This window comes from Syngnathus scovelli, chromosome 5 (assembly GCF_024217435.2).
Source record: "Syngnathus scovelli strain Florida chromosome 5, RoL_Ssco_1.2, whole genome shotgun sequence".
Lineage (NCBI taxonomy): Eukaryota > Metazoa > Chordata > Actinopteri > Syngnathiformes > Syngnathidae > Syngnathus > Syngnathus scovelli.
The window spans coordinates 12,968,572-12,987,811 of record NC_090851.1 but is presented as its reverse complement, the minus strand read 5'-3'; the positions used below and the strand labels follow the sequence as shown (position 1 = coordinate 12,987,811).

Below are 19,240 nucleotides of genomic sequence, written 5' to 3'. Positions count from 1 at the left end.
CCACCTTGATTTATGAACTCTACCAGGGAGATTGCTTTTCTCAAGAGCAAAACGTATAGCAGGCTGCCTTTGAAAAAAACTATATCACATGCACAAGCTCATTGCACCAAACAACAATAACTAGTAGTTGAGGACACTTGTACGTGGAAACATTTTTAATTATTTTTCTAATTTCTAATTTGATGCACAAAAATCAGAAAAACAGTGTGTGTGTTGCTTTTTGCTGCTGTGTTTAGTAGAACTGTTATTGTAATTTAACATTTTGTGAATTTCTGCAGTGAAAAAAGTGATTTAACAGTAATACGGATGTACATTTTAATTGTATTTGCAACACTGTTATTCTCAATCATTGATTAATATCGTTATTTAAATAGGCCATCAATTGTTGCAGCTGCAAATATAGTTAAGGTTTTATTGTTCATTAAGGCTGCTGGAGCATGGACTTTTCAAGAGATGAGAAATTAAATCATGTGGAGGTTTACCTACGTACCTGTGTTCAACATGTCACACCTGGTGAGAAGTTGCTCCTGCTATATTTCTATTCTGGGCCTCAACCTTGTGATCTTGTCATTGTCTTTGTGGCTATTTTTGTCATGCAACTATGCCCAAAGCAGTTCATGAGACACCAAAATGTGTGTGTGTGTGTGACAAAAAACTGTTGTCAGCTAAGAGTCCCGGTGTCAAACGGTTACTACATAAAGACTGATGGTGGCTCATTTGTAGCGCTGACAGTGAGGGTGTGACTCTCTGAAAACAATAATGTAACCTCTATTGTCTTGTGTCCTCTAAATTATTTTCTTTGCAGGGTTTGTAATCAAGACACATGCTTCATATCACTTAAGTGTGCTTATGTATTGTTCATTTGCATATATTTTACAATAAATTTAGTGGCCACTGCATTATGTACAATTAGATGGCACTAGGGCAGCTCGGTGCAGCACTGGTTAGCACGTCCGCCCCACAGTTAGGAGGGTGTGGGTTCGATTCTTCCTCTGGCCCTCCCTGTGTGAAGTTAGTATGTTCTCCCCGTGCCTGCGTGGGTTTTCTCCGGGCACTCCGGTTTCCTCCCACTTCCTAAAAAAACATGCCAGGGAGAGAGACATAGTCTCTCCAACCTGGGCCATTCTTGGGAGCTCCTTCCAGTTGGACATGCTTGGAACACCTCACCAGGGAGGAGTCCAGGAAACCAGATGCCTGGACCGCCTCAGTTTGCCCCTCGTGATGTAGAGTATTTGACTCAGTGAGCACTGAAGCTGTGTTACGCTTGGCCGGCTGGTACTCATCAGTGTCCAGTGTCCCACAGGCCAAATAAGCTTGATAGGACTCTTTCTTCAGTCTGACAGCATCTCTTGTCTTTGGTGTCCACCAATGGATTGGTGGATTGCCACCACAACAGGTACACTGCCGTTCAAAGGTTTGGGGTCACTCAGACAATTTAGTGTTTTCTATGAAAACTGACAGAATTGCACAAGGGTTTTCTAATCATCCATTCGTCTTCTAACACAATTAGCAAACCCAATGGACCATTGGAGGGATGGTTGCTGTAAAGTAGATATTGCAGTAAAAACCAGACGTTTGCAGCTAGAATCGTCATTTATCGCATTAACAATGTATAGAGTGTATTCTGATTTGTTTAATGTTTTCCTCATTGAGAAAAATAGCGATTTTATTTAAAAAATAAGGACGTTTGTAAGTGACTCCGAACTTTTGAAAGGTAGTGTATCAACCACTTTAGGGCCACAGCTCCGGTCGGCCACCTCAACAGTGGAGACACAGAACATGGTCCACTCTGACTCAATGTTCCCCGCTTCCCCTGGGAGAAGGGCGAAGAAGCACTGCCGGACGTGGGAGTCCAATACAAGCTGTCCAATGACACAACCACAAGTCAAATATTAAAGGGTGGGCCATGGGACCATATGACAGATGCCAATGGGAAATGTACTAATATAAAATGACAGGATATTTAAGGTTCCTGAATGAGAAAACACTAACCAGTTTAAGATCACCTGGAACATTCAATTTTGTGTGGGGTTCTAAGTATGGTCAATAAGCAGGAATTCCAGAGTAAACAATAAATGTCAATCTCTATACTTGAGAGGATTTGCTGAGTTCAATACAGTTTAAATACACATTTCTGCATGCGCTTGTTTATACAGTCTTTATCAGCTGTTCTACAATGGATGGGTGGAAGAATCAATTTTCCATTTGAATCAATCTGTATTACAACTTTTCAAATCTTTAAAGTTCACAGTGGAATCTTAAAAATCGAATGTCCAAAAAAACACACTTACAGTTGCAAAAAAAAAAAGAAGAACAACCTGCATGTAATATGTCGCATGAGGGTTCAGGAAATTGTGCGACACCGTAGCATCCCCAAGAAACATCAATTGAGAGCATCTAAGGAATAATTACGGGGCTCATGTTTTGACATCTATTTCCTTTTTGCACGACTGCCATGCATGATGTCAACAGCTTTTATTTACACACTCATATTCACGTGGATGCGCAGACACACAGGTTGGCTGTTGATGGTGCGGGTAAGGATGTGCTTTCCCAAGCAGTTTCAACTTTCTGTGAGAGTGGCAAACATTCCGGTATGTATGGTAAGCAGATTTTCTGCCTTCTTGCACATAAACTACAATATGCAAGTGTGTGACAAGGTAAGATAGAGCAAAGGAGGAAAAGAGTGGAAAGGAAAAATATGAGGGGCGTTAAATTGTTTAAATTAAACCATACTATGGAAGATGAGAAAGGATACATTTTGTGTCTCCCATAGCGTGTCAGTCTTCATAGGTGAATGCACATGATCGGGAAGCCAAGTTTGTAGCAGGAAATGACATGAAACCCACGACACTGATGATCAATGCTGTGAAATTGGAACTCTGGTTGGAAAGTGAATTATCTTTGCTTCACCGGTGATGATGTCTCACTGCTCTGTTTGTTTGATCAACTTTGTGGATGGAATTAGTGTGACAGCAAATCTTTATTGGTATGGGTTTGTGTGTTTAATTGTCTCCATCCCCTTCATGGTTTGTCCACTGAAATCGCTATATGCGTAATGTTACCAAACCCGCAAAACATGATAAACTGCTGGATTGTGCACATTGTCTTCGATAATAAAATTCTAAGGTTGACTTAAGGTTTCCAAGTTTATGATGACTAGCTAACAATTAGAAGGTAGTTTCTAAAGCAAGATAAATCACTTCACATGAAATGACTTGCTTGGGTTACAAGTGATCGTAACACTAGCTATTTTTAAAAATCTCTACAATCCGATCAGAGTTCGGATTAAAATTATGATCAGATGTATTGTTTACACAAATAATATTAATTCAATTAGGACTTGCGTGTTCATGCATGCTTTGACATGCGCAGTTCAGTTTGGGCAGATTGCAGGCGAAACAAAACATCGCTCCATCCATTCCTAATTTAAACATTAGCGTTATTTCGCATATTTTTCACATTGACAATGCAGCTTCTGGTAATAACCAATTGTGTATAGTGACATCACGGTAGAGCACGTTTGTTTTGAAATGTCGGAATAAGTGTTTTCATGCGCGCCGATCGAATTATCAATCAATATAAACCACCCCTCTCATTCGGAATAAAATCTTGATGGGAATGGGCTTGAGTCAATCAGAATATTCTGAATGGGGTGTGCACATGACGTATTTTTATCCCAATGAGGCTTTCAATTTGAATAAATGTGTCCATACAAACATTGGTACTGAAGCTAAGAAACCTACAGCATTGATGCCACTCAGGATGATTACTGATCCAGTGTACCATTAAGGCGTGTGATTGTGTTCGCTGTGATGGGTCATATACGGAAGACAAACTGATTTAAGTGTGCCGTGGCAATCAAAGACTTCTCTAATCTTGAACTACACACTAAAACCTAATGACTCACAGCCTTTTGCAGCTGCAAACTAAACAAAAGGCTTGGTAAAAAATGCATGTTTATTGTAGTGATTGCTACTTATCCATTATTTCCACTGTACTTTTTTCAAGGAACACTTCTTATGAGACAAAAGTAGGTTGTTTTCATGAATTTTGTCAGTTTTTGCTTTATTCTGTCATTTGTGTCAGTATCAAGTACAATAATGTTGGATTAGGGTCCTTTAAGAGTGGATTATCTGTTTCAAATCTATTTGAGGTCAATTGTGTCCGTCCATTCTGCGTGCCTGCAACACCACCTCCTTGCACATCTCTTGTATTATCCTCCTTTCCCTTGAGCGCTGTATTGGTGGTCTTGGGGTTTGAGAGGGGAGGGCTGCCACGATAATGCGCAGACTGCGACTCTGAGACACAAATGGGTAAACAGTATAATTCTGGTGTCTGCTCTTGGGCAAGTTCACATTATGTGCTAGACTAACCAGTCGTGTGTACGTATGTGTGTGTTTGTTAGCATCTGAGTGAGCAGATGGGGAGGATGGGGTAAATTTAAGGGACGAGGGCAGGGTCACATCTGTGTCTTCTCTCATGTATGCCCTTGTGCGTGTGTGGTGCCCATATTTGGTACCATCAACACAAACAAGATGATTACTGATTAGTGACACGGCACACAATTACATAAAAATCAAATGTCTAACCTCCCATATTTCTTCAGCCATCAGTTTTTCTGTGAAATCTACTATCGACATCTCTTGATTTGGTTAATTCGCAACCAAAATCCAATTAGTTAAACACTGATAATATTAGTGAGAGTGTCAGTACCTTCAGCATTAAAGTGCTCAAATAATGGAGCATTTAAACAGAGACAAGCTGTCGCGTGTATGCACACACACAGAAGCAACCCCTGTCTACCCTAATCTTGGAGCTGCCATTGATTTGGGCTGTAAGGTGCCTTGGGCAATGGTTTCCACAGCAACCGGCAGCTGAGGAAGGCAGCCAAAGTTTGAGCTGGTGTGAGGGAAGTGTCTGCATGATGTTTGTGTGTGCGGGCTATTTGTGAGTATGTACACGAGCAACCAAACATGAATATTTTTTGAGTGTTTGTGTGTGTGTGTGTGTGTGTGTGTGTGTGTGTGTGTGTGCGTGTGTGTGTGTGTGTGTGTGTGAGAGGTACTGGCAGTGGGACAGCAGTCTGTTTAGTATGCAGGCTTCTGACTGCATCTGCCTTCCTACCTTTCTTTGGCTCACAGGTTTCAGAGAAAAGAAAGATCCATCCATCCATCCATCCATCCATCCATCCATCCATCCATCCATCCATCCATCCATCCATCCATCCATCCATCCATCCATCCATCCATCCATCCATCCATCCATCCATCCATCCATCCATCCATCCATCCATCCATCCATCCATCCATCCAACCCCAACCTACCTACCTACCGACCCATCCTTACTTCAACTTAATCGTTGATGTGGGGGGGGGGGCAAAATAGGCAAAATCATGATACATTTTTCTGAAATTACCAATGGCCATCTCTGTCATTACCATTGTAGTACACTGGCCATGAGAAACAAAAATCAGAAAGTCGTAGGAAGATCCCTATTGATATACTTTGGTTTACTGTGTTATATGTAATGTAACTAATGACTTCAGACTAATAATGAAGTTAATATTTGGACTTCCACAACGATTTAGGTTTCATGGCGTCACGAATAAATAAGTCATAAGTCGCTAATTCATAGTATATTAGCTAATACAATCTATTCTGACCAGTGGCTATGGGGTGGCCAGTAAATGTTCGTCACCCCAACTGGTGAAGTGCTTTGTTTCAAAGTTAAAAACAACTTTGTGGGGTCGGTGTTGCATACTGCAGCATATTGTACGTACCCATAATGGATGCTTATACTGCTATATGGAGAAAAACAATGCAGAAGTTATCCACACCTCAGATGGCACAACCAACTAGCCTCTAATCTCAGAAACAACCCCAAAATTACAGATATGCATTTTATCTCATGAAATCATACATTTTCTATAAACACGTAGACAGCAACAACCCTATTGAGTCGAAGCGATGTGGTGCAGTACCAGCAGCTTCCTCTAAGCACAGTGTTTAAGGAGGCGAAGAGGGAAGGCTGCAGGGAGAATGATGAGAGAAGAGATATAAAGAAAAAAGTAGACACTAAAAGCACAGAGAAAGCAGTTTGTCGTGTGTGCCTCTTCACAGGAAGCATCTCAGCAGAGTGAGGGAGAGCAAATACACGCGAGAACACAGCCCCCCCATTAGCCCTCTTCCTTTCCACAAGTACACCCCTCGACAACTTGCACCCACCCCCCATCTTCAGAGACTCACAAGGGATCTGAGAGCAGCTCAGCTCAAGCCCTGACACGTGTGCCTGAGAGAGGGGAGGAGTTAGAAAGTGAGCAGTATTCAATGTATGTGTGTGCATGTGTGTGCTTGTGAGAGCAATAGAGTGTGTGACCGAGTGAGCAGACAATCTGTGAGCGTGAGGGAGTGCAATATTGCTCTCTCGCCGCGTGGGGAGAGAGCCAGTCTTTTTCACCTTTCCCTTATTCCTTCTTTCTATCTTAGACCTTTGACTTCTAAGTTTACTATAATGTAGTACACCTATAACTCTGTTTGATAAAAAACAAAAAAAGAATCAGCAGTTACAAAATTCTGCTAGATTTCCTTCAGCGACAAGGTGATTGTATCACAGCACGAATAAAGCAAAAAAAAAAAAGTTACATAAATATGTGCATGTATACCACATTGAAAGCAGTTGTATTGATAATGAAAGTTTAAAGTAAAATGTGTTCTTATCTTCCTTTTTTTTAACCAATATTAAAGGCTTCTTTAGCATCAGTTGTAGACAATCTGGTCACTTCAAAATCAAATATTTTTCAGCCTCGTCTCACCACCTTTTTTTTATCCTTTGTGCGGTGGCCCACGGCCCAGTACTGGTCCACAGCCCATTAGTTAGGGTCGACTGTGCGAGACAATTATAACTTTAAATTGTAAATAATTGTATATTTATAATTGTAAATATTCAAATATCTGTGTCATGTCTGTATTCTATGAGAAAGCTGAATTCTTTAAAGCCGTGACAGTAGGGGACAAGACATTAATTTGGTTCCAGATATTCCCACCAACACATTCCTTATAAATGTAATTGTTGGTCCAAAATTTGCTCACAAGCTTTTTTTGTTTATTTCACTGTCAAGTTGAGAGATGATGGCGAGTGTTTGTATATAAAATGATATCAACTCATGTATTGGCTAGGTCTTGGCATTTGAGTCCCCATGTGGGAAACGGCAGCTGCTTTTCCTTGAGAGCTTGTGCACGTCAGGCTTTTCAGCACAACTGGTTGGAGAATGAGATGAAAAGAAGGGCAGAGACAATGATCAGAGTGGAATTACCTGAGGATAGCAAGAGGGGTGGAGAGAGTACGCAGCAGGAAGGACTTCACAAGTGTGCGCATGCATGTAGGCGTTTTCACAGCCTGTTTATTGTTGATGGTGTGTGTACGTGAACGTGGGGGCTGGTGTCGTGACTCATGGGGTTATTAGCACCGGCTCAAGCTTCTTCATGTACCGGAGTCGGTGTGTGACACCGACATTTCCTACATGCATCACAATATGCATTGACTTACTAACATACAAAAATGATCAAACTTGCTTCAGTTTAACATGGTGTTTTTCTTTTGGGGCCGAAGCGTTGTCAGTCCATCTTGCATCCTGTTCTAATTATGACGCAGATTAGAGCCAGAGATCTATGCAAAGTTTTCATATTACAATACTGCACATGCACTAAACATATACTGTACATCATGCTGTACACCTCAGCATTTTTTCTGAATCATACACATAGATGCCTGGACTGTGTGAACACACTGAAAGTATCACATCAAACACATACAACCATGCCAACATTTACCACAGGAACATGCCGGTGACTTTTCTTTGCCGAGACTTCTACCATCGTGGCAATCTCGGCAACAGCCATAAATTAGCGCACAGCATTATGTGAGGAGCAACAATTAAAGCTTGACTAATAAGCTTTTGAGGAGCACAGCTGATGTTTCCCTAATAGTTAGCCTAAAAAAAAATTATCGTGATGTTTGAGCTTCACTTGTGAAATACATGCATGCACACACACACACGCACGCGCGCGCACACACACACGCGCACACACACGCATACACACACGGGTACACACACACGTCTTCTTCTTTCTTCAGGTCCATGAAAATGCGCATACAGCATCCAGAAAAAATAGAAACCCAACGGAAACCTTGCGTAGTTTCGCATGCAGCTACGCTCCGCAATGCAACTGCACCTGACTTGACACACATGCTCCAATGCTTTCTTTCCCTTGTGGCGTCCGAACGGAGGCCTTAAGGCAGGGGTGTCAAACTTATTTTTTTTCACGGGCCGCATTGTAGTCATAGCTTCTATCGGAGAGCCATTATGACTGTCAACCCAAATAAATGTATGAGCACCTCATATTATATACAGTAAAAGCTACAAAACAAACTGACAAATAACTCATTTCAAATCAGACGAGTAAAAACTGGTCAAATATAAAAGAAAAAAAATATTATTAAAAGTGAAGACAATTTGCAATTCTAGTCATGACACGAATTTGATGCACAATTTGTCTTCGCGGGCCACATAAAATGATGTGGCGGGCCGTATCTGGCCCCCGGGCCTTGAGTTTGACAACAGTGCCTTAAGGCATTCGTTCGTTCCGCAGTCATTGTGAATTAGGTGTAATGTAAAAAGCACACAGCACTTGTTGTTCGCTGGTACTTAAACTTACACGTTGTTTGGGCAGTGCTGACAATCAGAAAGGATTTTCCAAGGTCTAACTACCAAACCCTATAGCGCAACGTTGAACCGGAAGTATTGAAGATGTCAACTTTGCTTACCAAAAGTTTCGCCTCAATTGTATGCATATAGTTCATTGGGTTGTTGCTTTTCACCCAACAGTGAACACAAGAAGTGCTGGAGGCAAAAAGGAAATGAGCAATTTTGTTGCTTGTTGCATGTGGTTTAACCACAAACTGTAATATGAAAATGACTTGCCAAACCTTTTTTATACCAGCATCAATTATTTGCCCATGGCAATTTAGATGTGAAAAAAAATGGATAGAAGTCAACACATCACAATCTACCCCCTGGTGGCTCGTTTCAGCAAAAGCCATAACGCCTACTCCAACAGATGTGTGTGGTTGTTGCATTGTTGAAGCGTCAAATTACATGGTTAAATCATCATCAAATATTTGAAGTCAAGCAAGCAGCTCTAACTAATAAGGAACCTGCAGACATAATCAGAATAGTATAGAAGTAAAATAAAGTAATTGAATTTTGTGGGACAATTAGACTCCAGTGTACTAATTACGTGTAAGTGCCTCTACAGTATCTACGATTTTGCCCTCATTTTGTTTAAAGCAAAAGGACACCAGCCGATATTGTCCACAGTATATAGTCCAATACAATCCCATAAGATGCAAGAAGAATATAGAAATATTTTGCATTCACGAAGCTCCATTTTGCATTGCTTACTTATTTTTCCCTTTAGAGCTGGTTGCTCCTTTTTCATATTCACTATATTCACAAAACAATAAATCTCTTGCTTCTTGTGCTTGCTTCTCGGCAAATTTCTCTCTACCCGTGCTTTTGCAGTCTCCAGTTCTCCTCTGCTCACTCAAATAAATCTCTCAAACCCCTCTCCGCCACCCATCGAAATCTACGAAACACACACAAACACATATGGGCACATTCGCACGCAGGCAAACACACAACCCTCTAGGCAACAGCCACAAAGGCCCCATATTAATAAATCTGCTCTTTTATTGGTGCTGAGTGTCTCTGGCAGGAGGGTAAGGGGGGTGGGGTGGGTGACGATGAGGAGGAGGAGGAGACTCAGAGATCAGCACAGGGGTGACTAACTAGTCATATCATGAACATAACAGAAGATGTGTTTGTGTAAGAAAGAAACACAAAGAAGGAAAGAGCATGCATATGCACATTCTATTCACAATACAACAGCACTGATATAATTAGCATTAAACACACCATGAAAAGAACCACTTGGACCTTTATCTGGTGTCGCAGTTTGCTAAAAAAATAAATAAATAAATAAATAAAAATAAAAGGTAGGTCTACCCACAGTATTTCTTCTCCAATGGATTATTCAAGACACCTGACATCTGGCTGAACCAGTGAAGCATTCTGAATATGGTCATGTTGGTCACCAGGCTCTGGAATCCAACTGCCTGAGGTGGGCTTTTGGTAATGACATCGGCAAGCTTGGCTTAGTGGACCAATCTCAGCCATCAGTCAGCCGTGACAGATTGGGGGTATGAGCGAAGGAGCTGTTTGGCTTGCTGTTAGTGTGTGTGTGTTTGTGCGTGTGCATGTGTGTGTGTTTAAGTGCATGCATTTGTGTGTTTCGGGGCGGAGGCAAGGGGGCTATCAGTGGTGGTCGCGTTGCAGAGGCATCAATACGCTCTCGACAGGCCATTTTCCTATTCCCCAGCCCTGGCTTGTTGCTGGGGTAACTACCGCCATTTTACCTTCACTGGCCGCACCACTGAAGGTCTTTAAAACAATTGGATGTCTGCCTGTTTAAATCACCTTTACCTCCAGAGCATCATCTGTATTTGTGAAGAAACGATTGTTTATATAAACCTTTGGTTGACAGCCATCATCCTGCACATGGACCAACTAAGCACGAGCGTACGAGCAACTAAAGGATTACTTGTTCTCATTCCAGGGTCAGATCAAAGAAAGAAATGTGGCCGTAGTGCTGACAAGCCTCCGGCACTAATTCAATGTCAACTCCTCACCAGCACTAATGATCATGGAGAGCATTAAACAATTAACTTACCTGTCCATGAGGCTGCATGTTGCTGTAGGGGATGTTCTGGTTCAACACTTTCTGCTTCATCAGCAACAGTCTCTTCTGCTCCTCACTCAGATGGGCTGTTTGGCCCGGAATAGGCCCTTGGGTTTGTCCTGGCCCGGCGCCTTGGCCTCCACCGGCCATGTAAGGAGGCATCATAGGGTTCTTGACCTGGCTGCTGCCTCCCATGGGTGGGGTCATCCTGTGATCAACCCCACTGCCGCTGAAGTGACTCAGTGGCTTGGTGTTGTTATATGACAAAATGGCTGCTGTTTGCTGCTGCTGCTGCTGCTGTTGTTGCTGCTGCTGTTGCTGCTGTTGTTGTTGTTTGGTCAGGGTGTTCTGGGCGATACTGTTCTGCTGTTGCTGGCCCATCAAGCTCATGTGATTGTGAGGGAGGTAGTTGTTCATAGGAGCTTTGGGCCCGTTGTTGGGGGCCATTCCAGCCACTAGAGGGGCCTGCGCTGTGTTAAAGGCTTGCGGTGGATACATCATGGGGCTATTGGGTTTATCTTGGTTAAAGGGTCCAGCATTGTAGGGACTGGTTGGTGGACCTGCTGGTGACCAGTTTGCTGCTTGTTGCTGCTGTTGCTTCTGTTGCAACAGTTTAGCACGCTGCTGGGCAGCCATTGCTTTTAGTTGCTCTGCATGGGAAAGTTCAGGTGTTACTGGTCCTACTGGCTGACCTGGAGCGACCCCGGGTCCTGTTTGTCCGGTGCTTGTTTGACTAACACCTGGGCCAGGGTTCATCATGTAGCCATTGCCAGGCCGTGAAACCGCTTGCGTCTGAGCCTGGGTCGGAGTCTGAGGAGAGCGAGCCACGCAGTTATGTAATGGGGACCCTGACGCCATCGCAACGGCAGGCGACTGTTGCAAAGGTTGCTGAGGAGGTGTTCCGTTGGCAGTGGTCGCAAACTGCGGGCCTGATGATGATGGTCGAACCTGAGAAGTATTCACAAAAAAAATAACAGCGATGCCATGTTGATGTCATATTGATGTTGATGTAGCTCTAAATGTAGGTCAGAATACACAAAAGTAGGTACAGTATACAATTATAAAAAAGTAGAATCATCAAGCATACTTTGTTGAGGTGATAATCTTGCATATCTACTTTTGCACCTTCCCTGTATGTAAAATCAATCATCCAGTAAAACACGTGGGAATTTATATTGCTGCACATAATAATTACTGTAATTTCCATTGTCAAATGTTCCATTGGCACCAAATAACTTATTAACCATTCCATAACGGTGAGGGGTGTCTTTAGCAGGGGTACTATCTTAAAAGCCCCTTTTTACAAAACATGTAACCGTCACAGTGGCGATGTAAGATATGAGTTTAATTTGTTTCGTGATTACGCTTGTAACCCAAACATTCTTTCCCTATTGAAATTAATGGTAAATGCCATTAATATGTTTCAGTCTATGTGCCAGTCATTCAACCATAGAAAACAAACATTTTCATTTGCGCTTTTTCAAAAGGACAAATACCACACAAATCAGCACCAACAAATCGGAAACCATGGTTCTCAGTCGGAAAAGGATGGACAGCCCTGCCATGTCTGCCATCTAGCGATTGATGCTGGTATTACAACTTACAATTTAAATACCGTAAAGCCCAGGTTGTGCCTTTGAAATGAATTGGGGGATATTTTCCCTTTACTAAAAATATTCTAGAAGAAAACATTGCTAAACATCCAATAAACATTTTCCACAAAAAACAAAGATTTGCTAACTCAAGACAAAGAAAAAAAAAATCAAATAGCGCAGAGCCATCGGTATACAGGGGTCCACTGTAGTAGACGAAACATGTTTATTAACTACCCACCAAAATAAATAAAATAAAATAATATAATTTTTTTTGGGGTGGTCTTTAGCACCTTTAGGTGCTGCTGTTACTTCTGCTTTCTGTGCAACTTGGAGAGTTGACACTACGCTACAGCGCCGTTATGTGTTGGAGCGCTTTGACTGCATTTTTTCCCAAAGTACCGCTTGGAAATTATGGTATTATGTCATTTTTGCCCGGTAAAATTCATGGCATAGAACTGGGCCTGGTACTTAGTGCATCACTACATCAGACCACGACATCATTTTTCAGTTTGCATCAGTCCGTCTCAGATGAGAGGGCCCTGAGAAATCGGCAGTGTTTCTGTATGTTGTTGATATTTGGCTTTTGCTTTGCATAGTTGAATTTTAACTTGCACTTGTAGATACGACAAACGTATCGTCTTACCTTAGTCCCTGAATAACCCCCGCCCCGAAAGAAAAATATTAAGTCATAGTTTGACCATTATATATATATATATATATATATATATATATATATATATCTTGCCTTTTTAGTGTAGTCGATTAAATAAAGGTTGAAAAGAATTTGTACAACTTGCGTCTGTACACAAAGTACAAAAGTAAAAAAAAAAAACAGAGACAGCTCTGTAATGGAAAAAGGCACGTGCATGTAAACTTAAGATTTCTTTACTCATTGAAATGAAAAGTGATAATTATGTAGGGGTCATTCTGGAAGTCCAACTGTCAAATGTAAGATGCACTCTGTCGACTGCGTACAGCTTCTGCAACTTCTGACGTGTTTTCATGTTGGTATTGGGTATTTTGGTTCCAATGTTTGGACAATGTTGATAAACCATGGTTTTTCCGCAACACTGTATGGTTGGTTGGAAGTTCTCGTGTATGAACACATTCATTTGATTCAATTTCATTTGACTGACGATTCAGAGGATTGGGTGAATCGATATTGAATTGTGGGGGGAAATTGCTCCCTCGAGTTTGAATTGCAAGAAGTATTGCAATGCACTGATGAATCGAGTTTTTTTTTACCCACCCCTATTTCTTGGTGATGGTTTTGCACACAAAACATCCCAACAGCTTGTATCCTGCTTTTAAAAGAGGGCGTTGGTCACCATACACCGTGTGCACCATTATTGGGCAAGTGAGCATTTTGACCATATTATCATTTTTATGCGTATTTTCCATTTTCAGGTTGTTTAAACTTGAAGGCGTATTGGTTTTAAGCATATCAAGTGAAGTGTATTTGTGTAACGAGGGAGGGTGCAGCCTAAGGAGGTCAACACCCTATATCAAGGTGTGCATAATTATCAGGCAGCGTCTTTTCTTTAGGCAACATGGGCCAAAAAACAGATTTAACTGATTCTGACAAGTCAAAAATTGTGAAAAGTCTTTCAAAGGAATGCAGCACTCTTGAAATGGCCAAGATATTGCGGCGTGATCACCGACCCATCAAACGTTTTGGTGCATAAAGTCAACAGGGTCACAAGAAACGTGTTGAGGAGAAAAGACGTAAATTAACTGTCAAAGATTTGAGAAGAATCAAACGTAAAGCCACCAGGAACCCGTTATCCTACAGTGCTGTCATATTCCAGAACTGCAACTTACCTGGAGTGTCCAGACATACAAGGTGTTCTGTGCTCAGAGACATGTCCAAGGTAAGAAAAGCTGAAACACGACCACCACTAAACAAGAGACACAAGTTGAAACGTCAAGACTGGGCTAAGAAATATCTCAAGACAGACTTTTCAAAGGTTTTATGGACTGGTGAGATACGAGTGACTCTTGACGGACCAGATGGATGGGCCCGTGGCTGGATCAGTGTCGGGCCCAGAGCTCCACTTCGACTCAGACTCCAGCAAGGTGGAGGTGGAGTACTGGTATGAGCTGGTATTATTAAGGATGAGCTAGTTGGACCTTTTCAGATAGAAGATAGACTCAAACTCAACTCCCAAACCTACTGCCAGTTTTTAGAAGACACTTTCTTCAAGCAGTGGTACAGGAAAAAGTCAGCATCTTTCAAGAAGACCATGGTTTTTATGCAGGACAATGCTCCAGAGCATGCATCGAAGTACTCCACTGCATGGCTAGCCAACAAAGACCTTAGAGATGAAAGAATGATGACATGGCCCCCTTCTTCACCTGACCTAAACCCTATTGAGAACTTGTGGGCCCTTCTCAAACGGGAGATTTACAGTGGAGGAAGAGAGTACACCTCTCTGAACAGTGTCTGGTAGGCTGTGGTTGCTGCAGCACGGAAAGTTGATTGTTATCAGATCAAGAAACTGACAGACTCCATGAATGGAAGGCTTGTGGCTGTTATTGAAAAGAAGGGTGGCTATATTGGTCACAGATTTTCTTTTTTTCCTTTTTTTTTTTGAAATGTCAATTTCTAAATTTTGATTTGTTTGATTATTATTCCCACTTAGATGAAAATAAACAAGTGATGTGGGAACATTGTCATTTTTCATTTAGTTGTATAATACTTCTGTACATTAACAGTTGCCTAATAATTGTGCACGCACAGATTTTCTCCTTAGAAAGCCAAAACCTCGGTTTTACTTTATGAAATAATCAGATTGAAGTTTATTAACATTCTGAATTGACTGCGGTCACTGTAGTTGTTCAATCATAAAATTAGTCCTCAAAAATATAAATTCCTAATAATTGTGCACACGTTGTAGAGCATTTGGGAAAGCAACCCAAACACAAAATTACCGTAATTTCCGGACTATAAGCCGCGGCTTTTTTCCAAAATTTTGAACCCTGCGGCTTATAGTCAGGTGCGGCTTATATAAGATTTTTTTCGTGATTTTTGTGATGACTTGATCACTTTTATACACTCGTAAAAAGGCTGTGGACCACTGTTGTGCGGTATCTTGAAGAGAAAACAACAACAAAAATACTATTTTAAAACACTACTATGGCTGCTGCTTATTCTGGCTGTGTTGTTTGTGACTATTATGAGCTTTAGTAGGAATGCACACTAGGTTACCTGCGTCAAAGGGCTCTAAACCCTTTCTCTTACTCTGCCATGTGACTCAGAGTGGCGCTGTTTGGACCATCTGCATTGTATTGAAACCCAATCAATCAGCATTTAAATTCAATTCTTCTGAAATTTTGCTCACCAAAAACAAGTTGTAATGAATGTGAACTTTTAATGCATTTTATTCAGAAGGTTACTTTGAACCCTGAGGCTTAAATGGCGGCGCGGCGTATTTATGGATTTTTACGGCTTTCTGTGTAATGTCTTTCTTTGTAAAAAACTCATGTGCACGTGCGGCTTATAGTCCGGTGCGGCTTATGTAAGAAAAAAACTAAAATATCCCTGAATTTTAGCTGGTGCGGCTTATAGTCCGGTGCGGCTTATAGTCCGGAAATTACGGTAAGTGTGAAGTGGCGGAATTGGAAGTGCTAGTGGAGGAGGCAAACATTTTTGAGGACAAGCGTAAAAATCCCGCAGTTTTGGGGTTAACTCACCCCAAGTGTGTGGCAATTGAATATATGTATATGTGTTCATCCTGCATAACATTGCATTCAGAATTTGGGACAGTCCGGCCAAAAAACTGCTCTGGGACAGGCAACCACCAATAAAGATCTGGACGTTGATGTAAAAAATTTGAGGAAACCCCATAGAAGCTGAGCAACAGAGTGGCCCAATGAGAGGGGACAAAAGAAGGGCCAGGCATTCTACAGTCTACCAAAAGAAGAACCAAAGTGTTGCACTGGTGTTTGGATGGCCGACTCCTCCTGGTAAGGAGTTGCTGTCCTGCGATGGGGATGTCACGAGCGAGCACACCAGCTCCGCCTGCTTCCCCATTCACTTGAGAGTGAGGCTGAGACACTGTCCTTTGCATTGAAGTGAATTCACTTGGACAGTATGTTGGCTGAAAAATGCTGATTTTATCACTGCTTTTTATTGTTAATACTTGGCCTGTTTTCGTGACTAAACTGCCAGCATGGCTGCGTAAAGAAATGCACGCGGGCTCATATGACCACTTTGATGTTCAGCGCTTGACGCACCACTGGAAAGTTTGTCATTATTTGCATGGCCTAGCTCCATTTAGTGACTGGCTCCAAGTCAGTCCTTAGAAGCTCAGAAGTTGCATTATGTTGGGATAATTTCTGTTGGCAGTTCAAAAATGTTTACTTGAGCAGAAACATTTTCCCTACTGCCTCTCATTTTGTCTGTGCAATGGTGAAACCGCTTTGTGCCGGGTTTACCTCCGTATCTGCTCCAAATCATCCATCCATCCATCCATCCATCCATCCATCCATCCATCCATCCATCCATCCATCCATCCATCCATCCATCCATCCATCCATCCATCCATCCATCCTCCCCACCGCTTATCCTCCAGTGCAAATTGTCTCAGGTTTAACAAATAGCATCACGTGTGCCAAATTGATCTCAATGAAGATAAACCTCTGACAACACACAAAATGCATGGTTATGCATGTGCAAACCCGAAGTGGTTAATCGCAATTCTAACTGTTACCGGCTTAGAAACAAAACACTGTTGGCTGTTGGGTCACACTGACCAGAACTAAATTACTATTTTGGAAACATAACGATGGATTCACTTTCCCTTGAACTTTGTGGTACTGACCTGCGGTGAGCCCGTAGGCACCTGGGGACCACCCTGCGGAGGCTGAGCAGGGGGAGGAAGGGATGTTGGTGGCACGGCGCCCCCTACAGGTGCTGTCGTATTCGCACCCGCTTCCTGTGGGCCTGGAGTCTGATTGTTTGCTGGTCGACTAAAATCGCCCTCTTTTTTGTCTTCAAAGTCTTCATTGAAGAGGTCGTGCATGTCATCCTCCGGAACTGTGTTGGCCAACTCATCGATCAGCTCCTGCCACTCTTGATCATTGAGGTTAATGTCAGAGAATAGCTTGTTCTGATTAGACAGTGATTGGGGATCCGAAGACTCTATTCCACCTCCGTCATCCAGCGGTTCCTGTTTCAGGTCTTTGAGGAGGCTGAAGCTGTCCTCCAAGTCAAGTGAGCCATTCATCTTCATGTCTGAAAGATGACTGCCACCGTTCTTCCCCAGCTCATCTGCTGGCCGCCCGACATGATTACCGTTGCTGTTTGTGCTGTTTCCAGTGGAAGTGTTGGGACCGCTAAGTAAGGGCTTGATATCTAATTGGTGGTGCAGTGGAGAAATTGGTGGAAGGTTGTTGTTATTATTGGTCGGAAAACCTGTTAGTGAGTCTAAGCCACCAGAGGCCTCCTTTCGTAATCGCTTGCTAGTCGGAGAGTAGCTGCCACCATCGCAGATGCCATTCTGGTCTCCATTGAGGGGCGATCTTGCGCTGTCCAGTTTCCTTTTCACCGTCTCCTGGAGCTGGCAAAACAAGAAAAAAATGATAACTTGAAAAGCTAATCACCTACACCAAGGATTCACACTCACATTCACATCTATGGATTTCTCAATTATGCTAAGAAGTATTTTGTTTTTTAATAGGAGCAAACAGGGGTAACCAGACAAACTCCATGTTAGCATGTGCAAACAAAGAGACCACACACGCATGTTTCCAAAATAAGTCAAACTGTAAGGCGGCTGTGCGAACCACTTATCCCACCTGTCAAAATTTGTGATTTTAGTTTTTAATACAACAGCTGATATTTGAAACTACCTGCATTTAGTGTCATTTATCACACTCACATTCAGTTCTTTCTATTTCATCAAGAGAGAACTTGTGATAGAAGAGGCGGTGAAGAGGGCTGTGTGGGTCTTTCACCGCTGACAGTCAGCCTAATTATTTCCATGGTATTAGACTTATCTATGTATATATTCAAGAGGTATTAATATCGCAAACTAAAAAAAGCACGTGAGGCTTGATCTCGTTGTGTCGTAGTAAGAGGAACATCTCAGGTAAACGTATCTGCTCGTGAACAGCCAACAAAACGTGAGCATGTGTAAAATCCTTCACTCAATGGGTTTAAATAATTGAAGTCTCCAACACACAGACTTTGATTTTGCAAGCAAATATGGTTGTTTGGGTGTTCGTGAAGCGATAGACGTGTGAGGGGTGTGTTCCAAGATTTCCTTAAATGCCTGTGACTGATGTTGATAATAACAGACTTGATTTTCAAAGCCCACCTATAAAAACTGCCATAATTATTCCGCTGGTGTGAGGGACGGCACCCACCCACACAGAAAAATGTAAGCATGGACGCACAGGGTTTCTGTATATGCACCCAGTAAGAAAAAAATTAAATAAAATAAATAAGAGTACTGAACTTCAGCTCTGCTTAGAACTTTTCGATCGACGTGCTATTTTGCCCACACAAATTTGAGTGTAAGAAATGTACGCATTTTAAATGTGGAACCCTGTTTGGAACAGGATACAATTATCAATTAATTAAATATTAATTTCATTTTAATTGGTCATTATTCAAGGGCACATGAGATGTTCAGCTCTTATTGGTAGACTCAAGCAAGGATGCCTCTAGAAGTGTTTTGCTTTTTCTTTGTCTTTTTAGTGCCAGTTTAAAAGAAAGAAAGTACCTCAACATGGGGTGTAAAGAGAACATGAATTTGAGAAATGAAGAGGACTAAGGTGAAGTAAACTCACTCAAAGCAGTGAACTTTTTTTTTCCAAACCTTTGGGACAAAGTGGAAAAA

The 19,240-nt window shown here is 42.0% G+C and overlaps 1 protein-coding gene across 1 annotated transcript in view; it reads right to left on the bottom strand.

Moving 5' to 3' along the window:
* The window catches only part of maml3 (mastermind-like transcriptional coactivator 3), a 105,213-nt gene that overhangs the window by 30,676 nt on the left and 55,297 nt on the right, over nt 1–19,240 (bottom strand). The window contains exons 2-3 of the mRNA XM_049720105.2: nt 17,219–17,956; nt 10,792–11,748 (exon numbers count right to left, since the gene is read on the bottom strand). Of these exons, the coding sequence (XP_049576062.1) occupies nt 10,792–11,748; nt 17,219–17,956 (1,695 nt within the window). The remainder of the gene's footprint in view (nt 1–10,791; nt 11,749–17,218; nt 17,957–19,240) is intronic.